The sequence below is a fragment of the Leptonychotes weddellii genome, chromosome 8 (assembly GCF_054177405.1).
Source record: "Leptonychotes weddellii isolate Sample4059 chromosome 8, ASM5417740v2, whole genome shotgun sequence".
Taxonomy (NCBI): Eukaryota; Metazoa; Chordata; class Mammalia; order Carnivora; family Phocidae; genus Leptonychotes; species Leptonychotes weddellii.
In genome coordinates, this window is record NC_138376.1 from 43572629 (window position 1) to 43587179 (window position 14551).

The following is a 14551-nucleotide window of genomic DNA, read 5'->3' on the forward strand; positions in this document are numbered from 1 at the left end:
ATGAAAACTTTGACAAATTACAGAACCTCAGTCGGATATGAGTACCTGAGTCCTTATTTACACCTTAAACTCAGACTCCACGTTTCACTTACCTCATTTCCATCTGTGTCCTTGGAAACAGAGGACACATTGGTACAGAGGGAATGACATCTCTTTTTTTCAAAGCAAAAATGGTACATGTCAGGAGGGCAAAATCTCTCAGTGTTTTGCTTTCCTTGAACTCTGCTATAATTTTTCGATGGGTCTTCAGAAAACCCACTTTTTTCAAATGATCTCTCTGTACCATAGTGAATGGAACTTAAGCTGGCTGCCTTTCGTAACGTTAAAACATCAGTTTTTCTTTGGAATGTTATTTCTCTCCTGTTGGCATCATCTAAATGTTCCTTCCTCTTTGCACAATATGGAGTGCTGTCCCTTTCTGGAATCCTTTCCTCCAGGTCACTAACTTTTGCTTCTGTGTCCCTGTCATTAGCAGAAGTGTCCCCACGGTGAGACAGACCGCTCGCAGCACTCGGCACCAGTTTCTGTTTCACACCATCAGCCACAACTTGTGTCTTCTCTTGCAGAATCCCACCTTCCAGTGTGGGGTCTGGGGCAGCGGAGTCCTCCTGTGCCAGTCTCCCGGGTGAAAGAGCTCGCTGTTCTGAGAGCTGAATGCCTCTCTTCTTGCCTTCATTTTGCCTGTTGGGCTCTACTGACTCTGTGTTGCCCACAGTTGTCTTGATCAGCTTTCTCCTGAAATATTTTCTTCCGGGAGAATATTTTTCAGGGCTCAAAGGAGTTCTGGCAGGATCTAAGTACTGTTTTTCTTTCTCGGCTCTGACACATCCACAGACATTCCCCATTTGATTTGCAGGAAATCACAGTTCCACAGATGCACTCATTTCAAAATCCAGGGCTTCCTTCGATCTTCTGCATTAAGTCTGAAAGTTCCACTCTGACCTCTAATTCCTCAGACTTCGTGACCATCCTCTTCAGCATGAGGCCATTTTGCTTATGAGAAAAGCGCACGCAAGAAATACCATGGCATCTTGCCCAGCTGGGTCCCTGTGTCTCATTAGACACCGTGGCTTATTTCTGGCCACCAATCCTCTTAGACAAACATTACTGCTCACTGTAAAATTACAATGCTGATGAGTTTTCAAGGCAAACCTTTCTCTTTATCGTACGAGAAGACTCTGACCCTCACTTTAACTTTCAGTTTTCTGAAATGCAGTTACACTACCAAAGTTTGCGTTAACCTTTGAAACTATTGGTGGTTCAACAAATCTGAGAGCAAACAGAAAGCAAATACCAGTCAGGAGTCATTTAGCAAAATGCCTTTCTAAAGTAGTTTCAGAGAGTCTCTAACGTATAATATTTTTTTTAAGAAACACCAACTAATTCCAGTACTTGCAAAGAAAAGGGGGCTCAAAAATCTCTGTAAATTATACTAAAACTTTTTCAAAACAGCAACCATTGAAAAACAAAAACAGGATGATTCAACAGCTAAAGGAGAGATGATAAATGCTAAATTCCTAAAATACTCAACAAAAATTGTTTCTAAAATCAATCTCATAGGGGTGCCTGAGTGGCTCAGTCGGGTAAGTGTCTGCCTTTGGCTCAGGTCATGATCTCAGGGTCCTGGGATCGAGTCCCATATCGGGCTCCCTACTCAGCGGGGAGTCTGCTTCTCCCTCTCCTTCTGCCCCTCCCCCTCCCCTCGTGCTCCGTCTCTCTCACTTTCTCTCTCTCAAATAACTAAAATCTTTAAAAATAATAATAAAATAAAATAAATATCATAAAATAGTTTGTAATATTTTTCATATTGTCATAGAATTTTTCGTATTTCATATTACATTTTCATATGCCATTACATTTTCCAAGCCATTTTCCTTATGTGAGCATTAGGATTTTCACATAAGCAAATTGATCAATTTTATGATTTGAAGCATGAAATGCTTAGCCACAGTTAAACATCGTAGGTAACTCTTATAATTGTACCATAGTTAAATATTATTTAATTTTACTACAGCCTTGCTATAAAAAGAATAAGTCAATATGGAGCCTGATTATCCAAGGTGTGCATATTTCTAAAACTGAGTCATAGATATGGTAAAAAGAAAATTAGTATGGCATGACTGGACTTACACGTAAGCAGGTATCATTTGACTAAGTAGAAAAACATGATAATTGCCATTCTCTAGGTAGTCTTTAGACTGATTACAAGATGGAACTCATTATACTTTTCTAAATAAGAATATTCAATTAAATAGTCAAGTTAGCACTGCTGCCGATACTTGTCAATGATAGGCCTGCATGAGGATTAATCACTGAAAGAAAAAATTAAACAATCTCTAATGGCAAAGCTGAATCCTAGAAGACACACTGGCAAAAACAAAGCCTCAGATTTGGGTTTATTTTTAATTTTATTTTCGTGTCTTCATTGGCAATGGAACATTATTCATGAGAATGTAAAAGCATAAGGGCTGGTATTTGTACTGGCAAGATAAAGGCTGAACCACTGATGTGCATCCCAACCACCCTTCCCTCCAGCTCTGCCAAACTCACCAACTATCCATTCCCAGGCCACTGCACACTGCCTCTCCCAGAAATGGCCCACTTTAGTCTCCACCTGGTAGCTGGCATTCATCCTGCAAAGTCTATCTCTAGTATCAGTGAAAATGTCTCTAACACCTTCCTGATTCTATCACAACATTCCCTCCTCTCTATCCCTTATTTATACTGCAATTGATTCATCACCAGTAGAATATTTATGAACATTCTCCCAATAGACACAACAACATACTTCATTATCCTAGCATCTCTGGATCTAGCATATGGTAGCTACTGATAGGGGACTACTGTGTTGATAATGCTTACCTTCAGAAAGCCTGACTGGAAAAGAGATTCAATTTGTGATGCTCATAACAAATATTTTTTAAACAATAAATTGATCTTCTGAAATTACTTCCCTTATTTATGTAAAGTATAGAGACAAAAAAAAAAAGCCCAGTCACTTTGAGGGAGGATGATTACCACTGCTATAAATAGCCTTCTATTTTGGCATAACCAGTAAAATCATTCTAATCTTAAATTATCATAGTACTAAGAGAAGTTATTTCATTTAAATAAGAAGGAACATTTTTATTTTACCAAAACATTGTTATGTTCCACATTAAACAGATCTGGATCTAAATTCTAAATACTGGTGCTAAATTAACAGTCATAATATCTTGTCATCTGGGTGCTAAAATACACTGGATTCCATATTATGCCATAGGATCATTAGGATTATATTAGAAGTACTTTCTGTGGCTGGTCTTCCTTTTTCCTCCAGTGATGAAATGCAAAGAGTTTAATACATAATTCTTTTTGAATGACCTTTTGCTTTAACTTTATTCAAACTTAGGATCTAATTCCTAACCATTTACTCACATTTTGGTCTGTCATTTCCTGGTCTCTGCTCCCAGTCGCTTGGGAGTTGTTTTTTTCCAAGGTCTCCAATGTCCTCCTTCTACGCAAAACTAGTTCTCAGTCTTCATTTTCTGTCTTCAGTGCCATTTCATACTGCTCACCATTCCTTTCTACTTGATATTCTCTTCCCTCTGATTCAGCAACACTACGTTTTCTTGTTGTTCCATCCATCTCTCCAAATGTTCTGTTCTTTCCTGTTTCCCCAGACGGATCTTCTTCCTCCTGCACCCCAAATCATGGGCCTTCCTCAGATGTCTGTCCTTAGCTCTCAGCTCTTCTCCACGCATGCTCTTTTCTTGAATCCTCTGAAGATCCCTTCTCTCTGATGGACTCAGTGACCACTTTTATACTGATGAGTCTAAGTGTATTACCCGTAGCTGACTTCCCAGCTCTGCTCATATATCTCCAAGTGCTCAGCACACAGATGCACAGGACGCCCGGCAGGCCATCAAACCACCCAGATGGTCATTCTTCATTCTTTCTCCCCTGACCATCACCCTGTTTCTCTCAGTCGTCTGCTGGTTTGTTGTTTGTTTCATATCCTAGGCTGAACAGTTCAGAGTCATCTTTAATCCTGCTCCTTCATCCTCTGCCCTGTTGCCAAGTCCATTCCTTTCTTCTTTCAAAATGTCATCCCTTGGATTCAGTTTTTCATCCCCATCTGAGTTCTGGCCTTTATCACTCCACTCAGAGATTACCACCTCAGCTTCTTAGCTTCTATCTCCCTAACTACAGACCCTGCTCGTTTCAACTATTTTATGCAAAACTGATAGATTCAGTTTCCTAAAACATTATTTTTCAAGTTCAGATTGGTTAAGGGATGTACCCAATGTCATCAACTGTCATAAGTAAGAATCAATGGTGCCGCTTAAGCTCTGCCTCCTGCCATATCCTGGGTGCTTTCCTCAGCCCCCCAGTGCTCAAAGTCCAAACACAGCCTGTCTCACAGCTCTGTTGGTAATGATGGGACCAACTCCCTGCTCCAATAGGCCTTTAATCTTCCCATGTGGAGTTCCTGCAGTTTCAACCCAGCTCAAAGTTCTGGGACCTGATCCACTGAGGACTGATTAAAGGATCCCTGAAAATGCTGCTGAGGACGTCCATATGAAATCTGCTTTTCAGCCAGTTCTACTTAGTCTTTACCCAATTCTCGAAACAAGGTCTGGCTCCATGCCCAAATCCCTGCCTTGGTTTAGTGCTCGGTCCCCTAGTTCCCTGAGGAAGGGGTGCTCTAGTAATGGGGGCCCTCAGATCTTTAGGGTCCTGCCCCCAGCCCCTGTTACTAGATCTCCCTGATAGCAAAAGCCCAGCTGAGGGAACATTTACCTGTATTAGCTACCCTGTAGTCTGGCTGGTGACACCTCATTGCCGGGGTCTCCTCCAAACTCCTACTGCTACAATTTTGATCAGCTGCCTGTTCAGGTCCTGGAAACTACCTAAATTCTAATTCCTACAGCTCTCCATACCTGTCAGATTTATCCTGTTCCCAAATGAGCTCCAGATACATTATTTTCCATCATTCCCTTATAAACCTTAAATCCCAGAAAATTTTTACAAATTAAGAAATAAGTCTTACTCCTCTCATGATTTGGTTTAAAACCTCAGCTCCTTTCTGAAGCTGGCAATCTACCTCTTCCTCCTTCATGGTCTAACTGAACAGTAGTCAATCAGTATGATTTGCTGCATGCCTACTATGGGTCAGGCTCTGAGTTGCACATAGAACACAGCATAAGCAGGAAAGTGGGTAATAAACTAAAGCACATTCCAGAGTTAGAATTCACCTTAAATCAAATAAAGATGATTTTTTTCAAAATGCATCATTTTACAAAAAAGTTAAACTCCAAATCGGCCCTCAATGAGCACAGATGGATTAGATAAATCAGAGTAAATTAATCTGCATTTACTCAGGGCACCTGGGTGGCTCAGTCGGGTAAGCCTCAGACTCTTGGTACCTGATCTCCCAGGGGTGGGCCAAGCCCCTCCCAGGCTCCATGCTCAGTATGGAGTCTGCTTCAGATTCATTCACCCTCACCTTCTGCCCCTCCCTGCTCCTGCGCACGCTCTCTCTCTCAAATAAATAAATTCAATCCTTAAATAAGAAAAAATAAATCTGCATTTACGCTTCTCAAATCTAGTTTGAGAAAGCACAGCTCTACACAAAATACGGCTACTTCTAATTCAGGAGATCCCATTATGAAAATTATACTGCCACCTAGTGTCTATGAACAGGAAAAAGTAGTTCTCAGCTGAGAAACGAGAATACCAACAAAAACCATTCTAAGTAAGTAATGAATCACAAAATGTTCATGTATCTAAACCAAGTGATACTGTCCAATAAACAAAAGAAATGTGTCTGCATTCAGTAAAAAGAAATCTTTGTCTTCCAACACTGAGGCTGAAACCACTTAAAAGCAGAAAATTGAACAAAAATCAAAAGGGCTACATTAAGGGAGGCTTGATTTTAAACTAAGTAACCTTTTTATTCTCTTCCACAAACCTTCTGTCCTCCCTTCTTATCCTTTTGTTTCAGGAACCAGGAACCACCTTGAAAACATGATGAGGGTGGCTGGCTGCATGTACACAATTCCTGTGGAAACCAGGTAGATTCTGTATTTCCCTATAAAACCCCGGAGCCCCTTCCTCCAAGCAGGCTTGCAGTTTTGGAGGCCTTAGCCTGCTGCAGCCTCCTTTGCCCAGCAAAGCAATTAAGCTATTGTTCCTCTCTATAACCAAACTCTTGTCTTCGCATTACATATTTCAGCTCCCGAGCACAGGTCGGTTTCCGACAAGATTACAAGCATCATCTTATAAACTCATTGATACCAGGAAACAGGGTACCAGGTTCACAGGCAGTATGTTACTTGAAAGGAAACATTCAAATATATTGTTTAAGAAAAGAAGCCTGATATTTATTTTCTTCCATAGGACATAAATGCATAATTCATTCTTCATATGAACTACTTGAAAATCAGCAATGAAAGGCTAAAAGAAATGACAATTAAGAAAAATTAAGCTTACCTGAAAGTGCAGAATTATTGTCCATATTAATCCCAAAGTCAACTTGGGATTTCCATCTGTTATGTCATCATTTCTAATATTCACTAATTTCACCTGTGTTATATGAAAAAAAGAGATAAAGCTAACTTTTTCAAACCAGCACACAAATTACCTTTACCTACATAAAAACAATTCTAAATTACACAAAGAAAAAATCGAAGTGATCTAAATACCAGTAATCCTCAAAATACTGTTACTCCCTATCTTACTCATTTTAGACTGCAAATCATAGAGTAACCAAAAAGGAAAAAACAAGTGTTACTTTGGCTTTTCTTTTAGAACAAGTATTCAAAGTACTCACTTCCCTGGGGGGTGGGAGGGATGGGGTGGCTGGGTGATAGACACTGGGGAGGGTATGTGCTATGGTGAGCGCTGTGAATTGTGTAAGACTGGTGAATCACAGACCTGTACCTCTGAAACAAATAATACATTATATGTTAAAAAAAAAAAAAAAAGAAGAAGAAGATAGTAGGAAGGGAAAAATGAAGGGGAGGAAATCGGAGGGGGAGAGGAACCATGAGAGAATATGGACTCTGAGAAACAAACTGAGAGTTCTAGAGGGGAGGAGGGTGGGGTAATGGGTTAGCCTGATGATGGGTATTAAAGAGGGAACGTACTAAATGGAGCACTGGGTGTTATATGCAAACAATGAACCATGGAACACTACATCAAAAACTAATGATGTAATAATGTATGGTGATTAACATAATAAAATTTTAAAAAAGTACTCACTTCTCGAGAAAAAAATACAACTCAAGTTGAGAATTCTTAAATACTTGAGATTTTAAAATTAGATATAATTTTTTCACTTGAAAATAAGCTTTATTTTACTCTTACCATTAAGAAACTGTTCTGAACCATAAAATAGTTTAATAACTTTCTCATACTTCTGTCACAAAGTGGGGGAAAAAATCTAGCAACATTCTTCTATTTATCTACCATAAATTGTTACCAAGATAAATAAATACATGTCACTGGACATTTAGAAGGCTGCTCAAATATAAAAATAATAACAACACTCGGCCTTAAAGCTTATTAACTATCAAATTATGCATTTTTAGGTAACCAAAGGCAGTAATGATACCTATCATTTATATCCTGGATAAAAATAATTAAATATCATGAATTAAATATGATAATAACTAACATCTTACTTCCTGGACAAAACACTGCCAAAAACATTTCAGACAAGGAAACATAATTAACCATCAGTTCTTCTGGAAACTTCCACTAAAATTAAGAATATTAAGGTAAATAAAAATAACATTTAACCTATTTAAGCACTATTTATCGAAGTTTAAAAAATAAAAGCACTTTAATGTTCATAATAAACTAAACAAATGAATAATAAAAAATAGTGTTCACCTCTCCCCATTTCCCTCCCTTCCTTTTTCCCTTACTCCATTAACAAGCAAAATGTTGCCACCTCTGATTTCTCAATGTTTTCAGTAATTTTCCATTCTCCTGATTTTCTTTTTCTCCTTTTTTCTACTAACTGAAACATTACCAGACTTTGCCTTATATCTCTACAATATCACAATGCCACCAAATCAAGATACCATCCAATATGGTGTTCATTCCTTAACATGATTTCTTCTAAAATCTCAAGCTACTTGGAGACTGTTGTCAGAAATATTATTTTATCTTTAACTACTTTTGATTACCCAATATTATCTACTATAAAAAACAAAATATTGCCTTACCACTACTAAGTATTAAAAATGTTTATACTAAGTTTTTTTAAGTATTATATAAACTGTTTTTTATAAAAATAATTTTATACACTAAGTATAAATAATGAAGTATTGCTCCACTACTAAGAACTGTTCATAGGCATTCTTAACATTCTGTTGCTACTAAAATGTCATTAGCTTCCTAGGCAAAGCATTCCAATTCTAGCAGAAGGAAAATCAGTAGCTCTTATTCAGATGGAAATGCAGCCACTTATAATTCCTCTGGGCTTACACCTACTATTAACTTCTTTTCCTTTGGAGCAAATGTTTGAACATATTTTTAAATATTTGTCTCACAAAACCACAAACTTAATCATTATAATTCACAAATTTAACCTTTTTATTCCCTGACATGTTTCTATGTAGATTTACTCAGTCATACATGTTTATAAGATTATAATCTTTGAAAAACATCATACCTGGCGTCTTTTCAAATAGTCAAGTGCAATTTGTACATTCTGTAGTCTGTGAAAACGCATCCGACCTTTTTCTCTGGGCTAAGAATAGAAAAATGCAAGGTATAAAAAACACGATAGTTTCTGATACCACTGACCATGCTAAATACACTTATAATAAATATACCCTATAAATATACTTTATGCTCATCTTCACATGTCAAAACAGTATTTACTATTCAGGCAAACCCATTAGATTTTTTTTAAAGATACTTTTATGATTTTGTATTACCTGAAATTGAATTTAAACAAGTAGGGATCTCTCCGAATATGTTTTATTTAAACATATGCTTTCTTCTATATGTTTTATTTAAACAAAAGAAAATACCATAGAACATACAGACTTTTTATAGTCATTATACTACAATTCTAGCCTACAGTTTATTAGCTTTGGATGCACAGAAAGAATTAAATACCACTCCCCATTTTGCCTTAATAAACTCTATTGTTAAGCAGGTTTTTATAATTACATATGTATGGCACGTTAATGAAAATGAGGTAAAGTAGCATGCAATTAGTATAAAAATCACCAAGAGGGAGAAAGACAGAGTTTTACTTAGTCATGATAGAGGAAGAGAGAAAAGCAATTAAAACCATATATTTCCTCTTTATTTTAGCTTTTTCACAAAGTCGGTTGGACTCTAATAGTTTTACAATGCTTAAGGATGGACATGATTATTTACTGTCTCAGGAAAACTGACAGTCCGTAATTCTTTTCCTTGAGAAATGTTACAAGTTTGCAGAAGAAAAACATAAGGAGATAGAGCTGAGAAGATGCTTAACAAAAATACAAAGAATGGAGTTGAAATTTACCACATAAAATCTTCCAAAAGGAAGAAAAGAAAAAAAAAAAAACTGACAGCTTAGCTTCTCAAATATGAATAGGTTATTGAAGCCAAAGTCACCATAATGAAACAGACAGCGGACTGCAGAATGAAAAAATAGGTTCTATGTAACAGGTAGAAATACTGTTGATGAATTCATCCACTGGATCCAAAAAAAAAAAAAAAAGCACAATTTCCAATGGAATCAGGGGCACTTGGGATGTGGATGACAAAAGAAGCATATCTGTCTTGCAAAGGTGGGCTGAAGTCAACTAAGTGTCATGAAGATGAAACAGTTCTGTGGGTTCTACCAGGACTCCAAATTTTAAAACCTTCCCCCCTTCTAAATAAAACAAGACATAGAAAATATGTAAAGAATGTCCAAATACCTACTGCCAGTATGATTTAAAGCATAAACTTAAATTATAAATAAATGTCCGTAAGTCCTTTCAAATACAATAGTTGCCACATTTGAAATACAAATTCCAGAAGTGGAACAAATTTGCATAAAAATTAGGCTAGTTGTCAAGATTTCCGTATTTATATAAAAGGTATATACAATTCTTTAGCTAAAATCCCATCATATAATTTAAGCACCTATGTTCAATTACCATGCACTGCACAGTAATGTATAAATAAATTTAAAGAGAAAATATTTCCTTCGTCCAATTTTTTGGTACACACACATCCACCTCACTGTGGGTTTTGGTCCTTTCTATAATTTTCTAAAAAGGAGCCCGAACCCGTGGGTTACTTCTCTATCACGTTAGCGCTCACCACACTGTAATGGCTAGGTTAGTCGAGTTATGGGGGCCGACACCTACCCCCTTATCCTCATCCTCCACATCCTCATGCTGTTCATATTCGCATGCTTCTGTTGCACTCACCAATCGTAAGGTCTTCAAAAAATCTCGCTCCCTTGGCTAATGAATATAACAGACAGAATATAGGACAGCAAAGACACAAGACAGACCAGAAATGAAAAGAAGAGAATGAACAGAACATAATGAAGGAGAACAGGTAACCAAGAAGGGGAAGTAATGTTCACAAAAAAGGAAATGACACCTGTGGAATGGGTTAAACCATTTTTCAGAAAGCAATGTTTCTTTCTTTGCTATTTGTGAGTCTTTTAATATGTGGTTATATTATGCATCCAACCTCCGCTAAGCAAAAAAAAAAAACACAAAAACCCCAAAGGTAAAAAAGAAGCAAGAACAAAAATAGTAGTTTAATTATAGAAATGATTATATAAGCAAAGTAATCAAAGTGCTTCAATCGCCCAAATTCACATCATTTGAAGTCTGAAAATGATTAGGAAGCTATCCAGAACTCTTTTTCAGGCAGAATTCACAGTGCAAAAAAGGTGAATGTGTCAAAAATCTGAAGAGTGTCTACTGACAACACACTGGTCCCACGTGCACAAGATTACATGTTCTTCAAACTAAATTAAGAAATTTAAGACTTACCAAGGTATCTCCCGAAAGAACCTCTAAAAGGGAAATTAAATTGTGTCCATCCCTTAAGTCTTCATAGAGATCATTCACATGTTTTCGAACCTACAGAGAGAAAAGCAATTTAAACTTTTGGTCCTGAACCTGGGATCATCTTTAACACTCAGACAAGAACAGGGACAAGTAGAAAATATTCCTCATATGGTGTTCATTCTCACAGTGATATTTTCATTGTTATTCTCTCATTACTTAAAAACTAAACTTAAATTTAAAAACCAAAAACTAAAAAAGAGCAAACTTCAAATTAATAACTCCTAAAGACACATAGAATTGTTATATTTTTAACATACTAGAATTAGTATAGGCTTGGCCAACTACATGGGGTTACAATTTTTTAAATACAGGCAACGGCAATGACCTTCATGATTCCTGGTATAACAGCCAGGGCAACCTCAGCAGGAGGAGCAAGTTTTTACCCCTTCCCCCAACCGGAGTTGGTCTTCCTATTCTCTGTGCCACAAAACCCAGGATGCCAGAGACACACACTCCATACTTTAAAAATCTAGAAATATAAGCCAGGTGAGGGGTCCATGAGACTCTACATAATTACTATTTCTGAAACTTCCTTTTGAGTCTATACTTATTTCAAAATAAAAAGTTGTTAAAAATTCACATGCGTCAAGTTGGAAAACCTCTGCCCAAATCTTCCTCTGTACAACATCAATCTTCTTGTGACGGACGTTTTTTATAACCATGTTAACACTTAAACTAAAATAGCTTCTTCCTCCATTCCACAGGTCTGATTGAAGGTTGTGATTTTAAGAGCGCAAACCATCAAAGATTCCCCAAAAGCTTTGTTAGGTCTGCCAGGGAGGGATATCTCCTGTAAATACTTGGCCTGCTGTAAGGATTGTGCTGGAGAGACAAATGTCAAAGGAGGCTGTTAACATGGCTGTTCCACAGTGGTGGGTTGGCGTGTTTCCATTTTCTCACCTTTTAGTGATTCTAGGCTGCGTTACTTTGTGCTGCTCTCAGGAAAGGAGCCAAGGAAGTGGTCTAGAGACAGACACAAGAACTCTACCTACATTACACATAGGGCACATGACCTATGTGCTTGCCAGATGGTGGAGTAAGCTCTCAAAGATTTTGTACATATGAGTCAAACTTCTTTGCACTTCCAAAATGTCAAGTGAATATACAGCACAAAATAATACAAAGATCTAAAATATGATCAAAACTATCTGAATACATAACAAGCAAGAAAAGGCCTAATGGAAACTGGAAGGCAACTTTTGATGGTTGAGTTTTTCATCCTAAAAAACTCTAAATGCCATTAAATTTTATCATCTTAGTTGACTATATACATGTTTTGCAGTTTTTTTATTAGTGCCAGAAAATATTTTTGATTAATGAAGAAAAAATTCCCTTATGAGTTTCATATCATATTTACTAGTTCCTATGAGTTTTTGCCCAAATCACAGAACTTTTCAGTATTCAATTAACTATCTATGTATGCATTATTAACTACAAATAATATAAGTATCAAATTTAGGGTCAACAGCTCTAAATAACTGCTAGTATCAATAGTACCTATAAAAATGGCCAATAACATTGAAAGTGAGTTAAATTATTAAAACAAGTGTTCCCATCTTCACAGACTGACATTTTATTTTGATTTCTTAATTCCCAAGAAATATCAGTTGAATCTTTGATGTCACAAGATAATGATACAACAGTAAAATAAGGTTTAAAAAATACTTTATTTCCCTTAAAAAAAAAAAAGAGCATATCATAACACATTTTAGGCAGTCCTAATTTAGAAAACCTATAAATATCAAAAAAAAGTTATAAAGTGAGGGGCGCCTGGGTGGCTCAGTCGTTAAGTGTCTGCCTTCAGCTCAGGTCATGATCCCAGGGTCCTGGGATCAAGCCCCACATCCGGCTCCCTGCTCCACGGGAAGCCTGCTTCTCCCTCTCCCACTCCCTCTGCTTCTGTTCCTGCTCTCGCTATCTCTCTCTCTGTCAAATAAATAAATAAAATCTTTAAAAAAAAAAGTTATAAAGTGATTATACCTTCCATTAGAATATTTACCTTGGGATACCATTAAATGACAATCCCCTCAAGTCCTTAATTATATTTCAGAGATGAATCAGTTTTCAAGGATCTTCACAGGAACACATCTACTACATGCATGACACATATGCATGCAGATAAGCAACTTAGTGAAATGCATACTAACCCTTACTTTTCTACTCACATATTAGAGCACTGTAAGAATTCCCTTAGTCCCATTCCAAAGCACAGTGTAATTTATAAGGCTAAGGAGCTACTTAAAAACAAGGCAGAAGAGCTATGCTTATAAATTTCTATACATCAGTGCATCTAAATCTATGTACTTCTCTACGTATCTCCAGTGTAACCAGAAAGTAGCCTAACTCTAAAAGGGCCTGAACCTAAAAGGAATCACAATTATATAAACAATATTATGTAGTTCCTGATCCTGGCTTAATCTCACAAAATAAGTTACTTTATTGTATAGGTCTGACATCCTCAGCCCACAATCAGGATGAGGCCTCCTGTGACAGTAACACACAGCTCTGAGAATTCTGGGCTCTCCAGTCCACCATACCCGCCCACACCCGCCAAAGCCACATTTCAATCCACATCCACTTCCTATGTCATTCTCACTCCCAGACAGTTAAAGATGAAGTGTGATTCTGAATACTTATTTCATAAGAAGGCAATTTCACAACTTGCTTTGCCAGACAAAACTAAATCTTCTTTCTAACATCAAGGAAACCTTCCAAAACCAGGTGTCATTTTTCATCCCCATATTTATACAACAGTAAAGAAAAATTAAATTAGGGGCGCCTGGGTGGTTCAGTCATTAAGCGTCTGCCTTTGGCTCAGGTCATGATCCCAGCGTCCTGGGATCAAGCCCCACATTGGGCTCCTTGCTCCGCGAGAAGCCTGCTTCTCCCTCTCCCACTCCCCCTGCTTGTGTTCCCTCTCTCACTGTCTCTCTGTGTGTCAAATAAATAAAATCTTTAAGAAAAGGAAAAAAATTAAATTAGGCATGTGTAGAGAAGATAATAGTAATATTACGCCATGCAAAACCAAGTTAGGAAAAAAGAAAACATGTAATAAGGGAAAAATAATTAGGAGGCCTGCATTTTAGTCTAGCTTCTGCTGCAGGTCTCATGAATTAGCACCAGCAGCCTAATCTCTCTAGGCCTCAATTTTCTCATCTGCAAAATAAAACTTTAAACACAAGGCCTCTAGTTCAAACTAAACAACAAAAATTCTATTATCTGAAAATAAAATTATAATTTTTAAGAAGCAATGTTGTCAACTTAAAAGAAAATATGTAAAATGGAAAGCTGTTTTTAAGTCTTATGGCTTAATTTCTTAAGAATTTTAGGAGAGGGGTGTGGGCGCCTGGGTGGCTCAGTTGGTTAAGCAACTGCCTTCGGCTCAGGTCATGATCCTGGAGTCCCGGGATCGAGTCCTGCATCGGGCTCCCTGCTCGGCAGGGAGTCTGCTTCTCCCTCTGACCCTCTCCCCTCTCATGTGC

General features: G+C 37.4%; 1 protein-coding gene across 6 annotated transcripts in view; it reads right to left on the bottom strand.

The window, feature by feature from the left end:
- DST (dystonin) overlaps positions 1–14551 on the bottom strand; it is a 362599-nt gene that overhangs the window by 214484 nt on the left and 133564 nt on the right. For all 6 annotated transcript variants that reach the window (XM_081828451.1, XM_081828446.1, XM_081828452.1 and 3 more), the window contains 3 exons: positions 10992–11081; positions 8666–8743; positions 6475–6567 (listed from right to left, as the gene is read on the bottom strand). In XM_081828451.1, coding sequence (XP_081684577.1) covers positions 6475–6567; positions 8666–8743; positions 10992–11081 — 261 coding nt within the window. The remainder of the gene's footprint in view (positions 1–6474; positions 6568–8665; positions 8744–10991; positions 11082–14551) is intronic.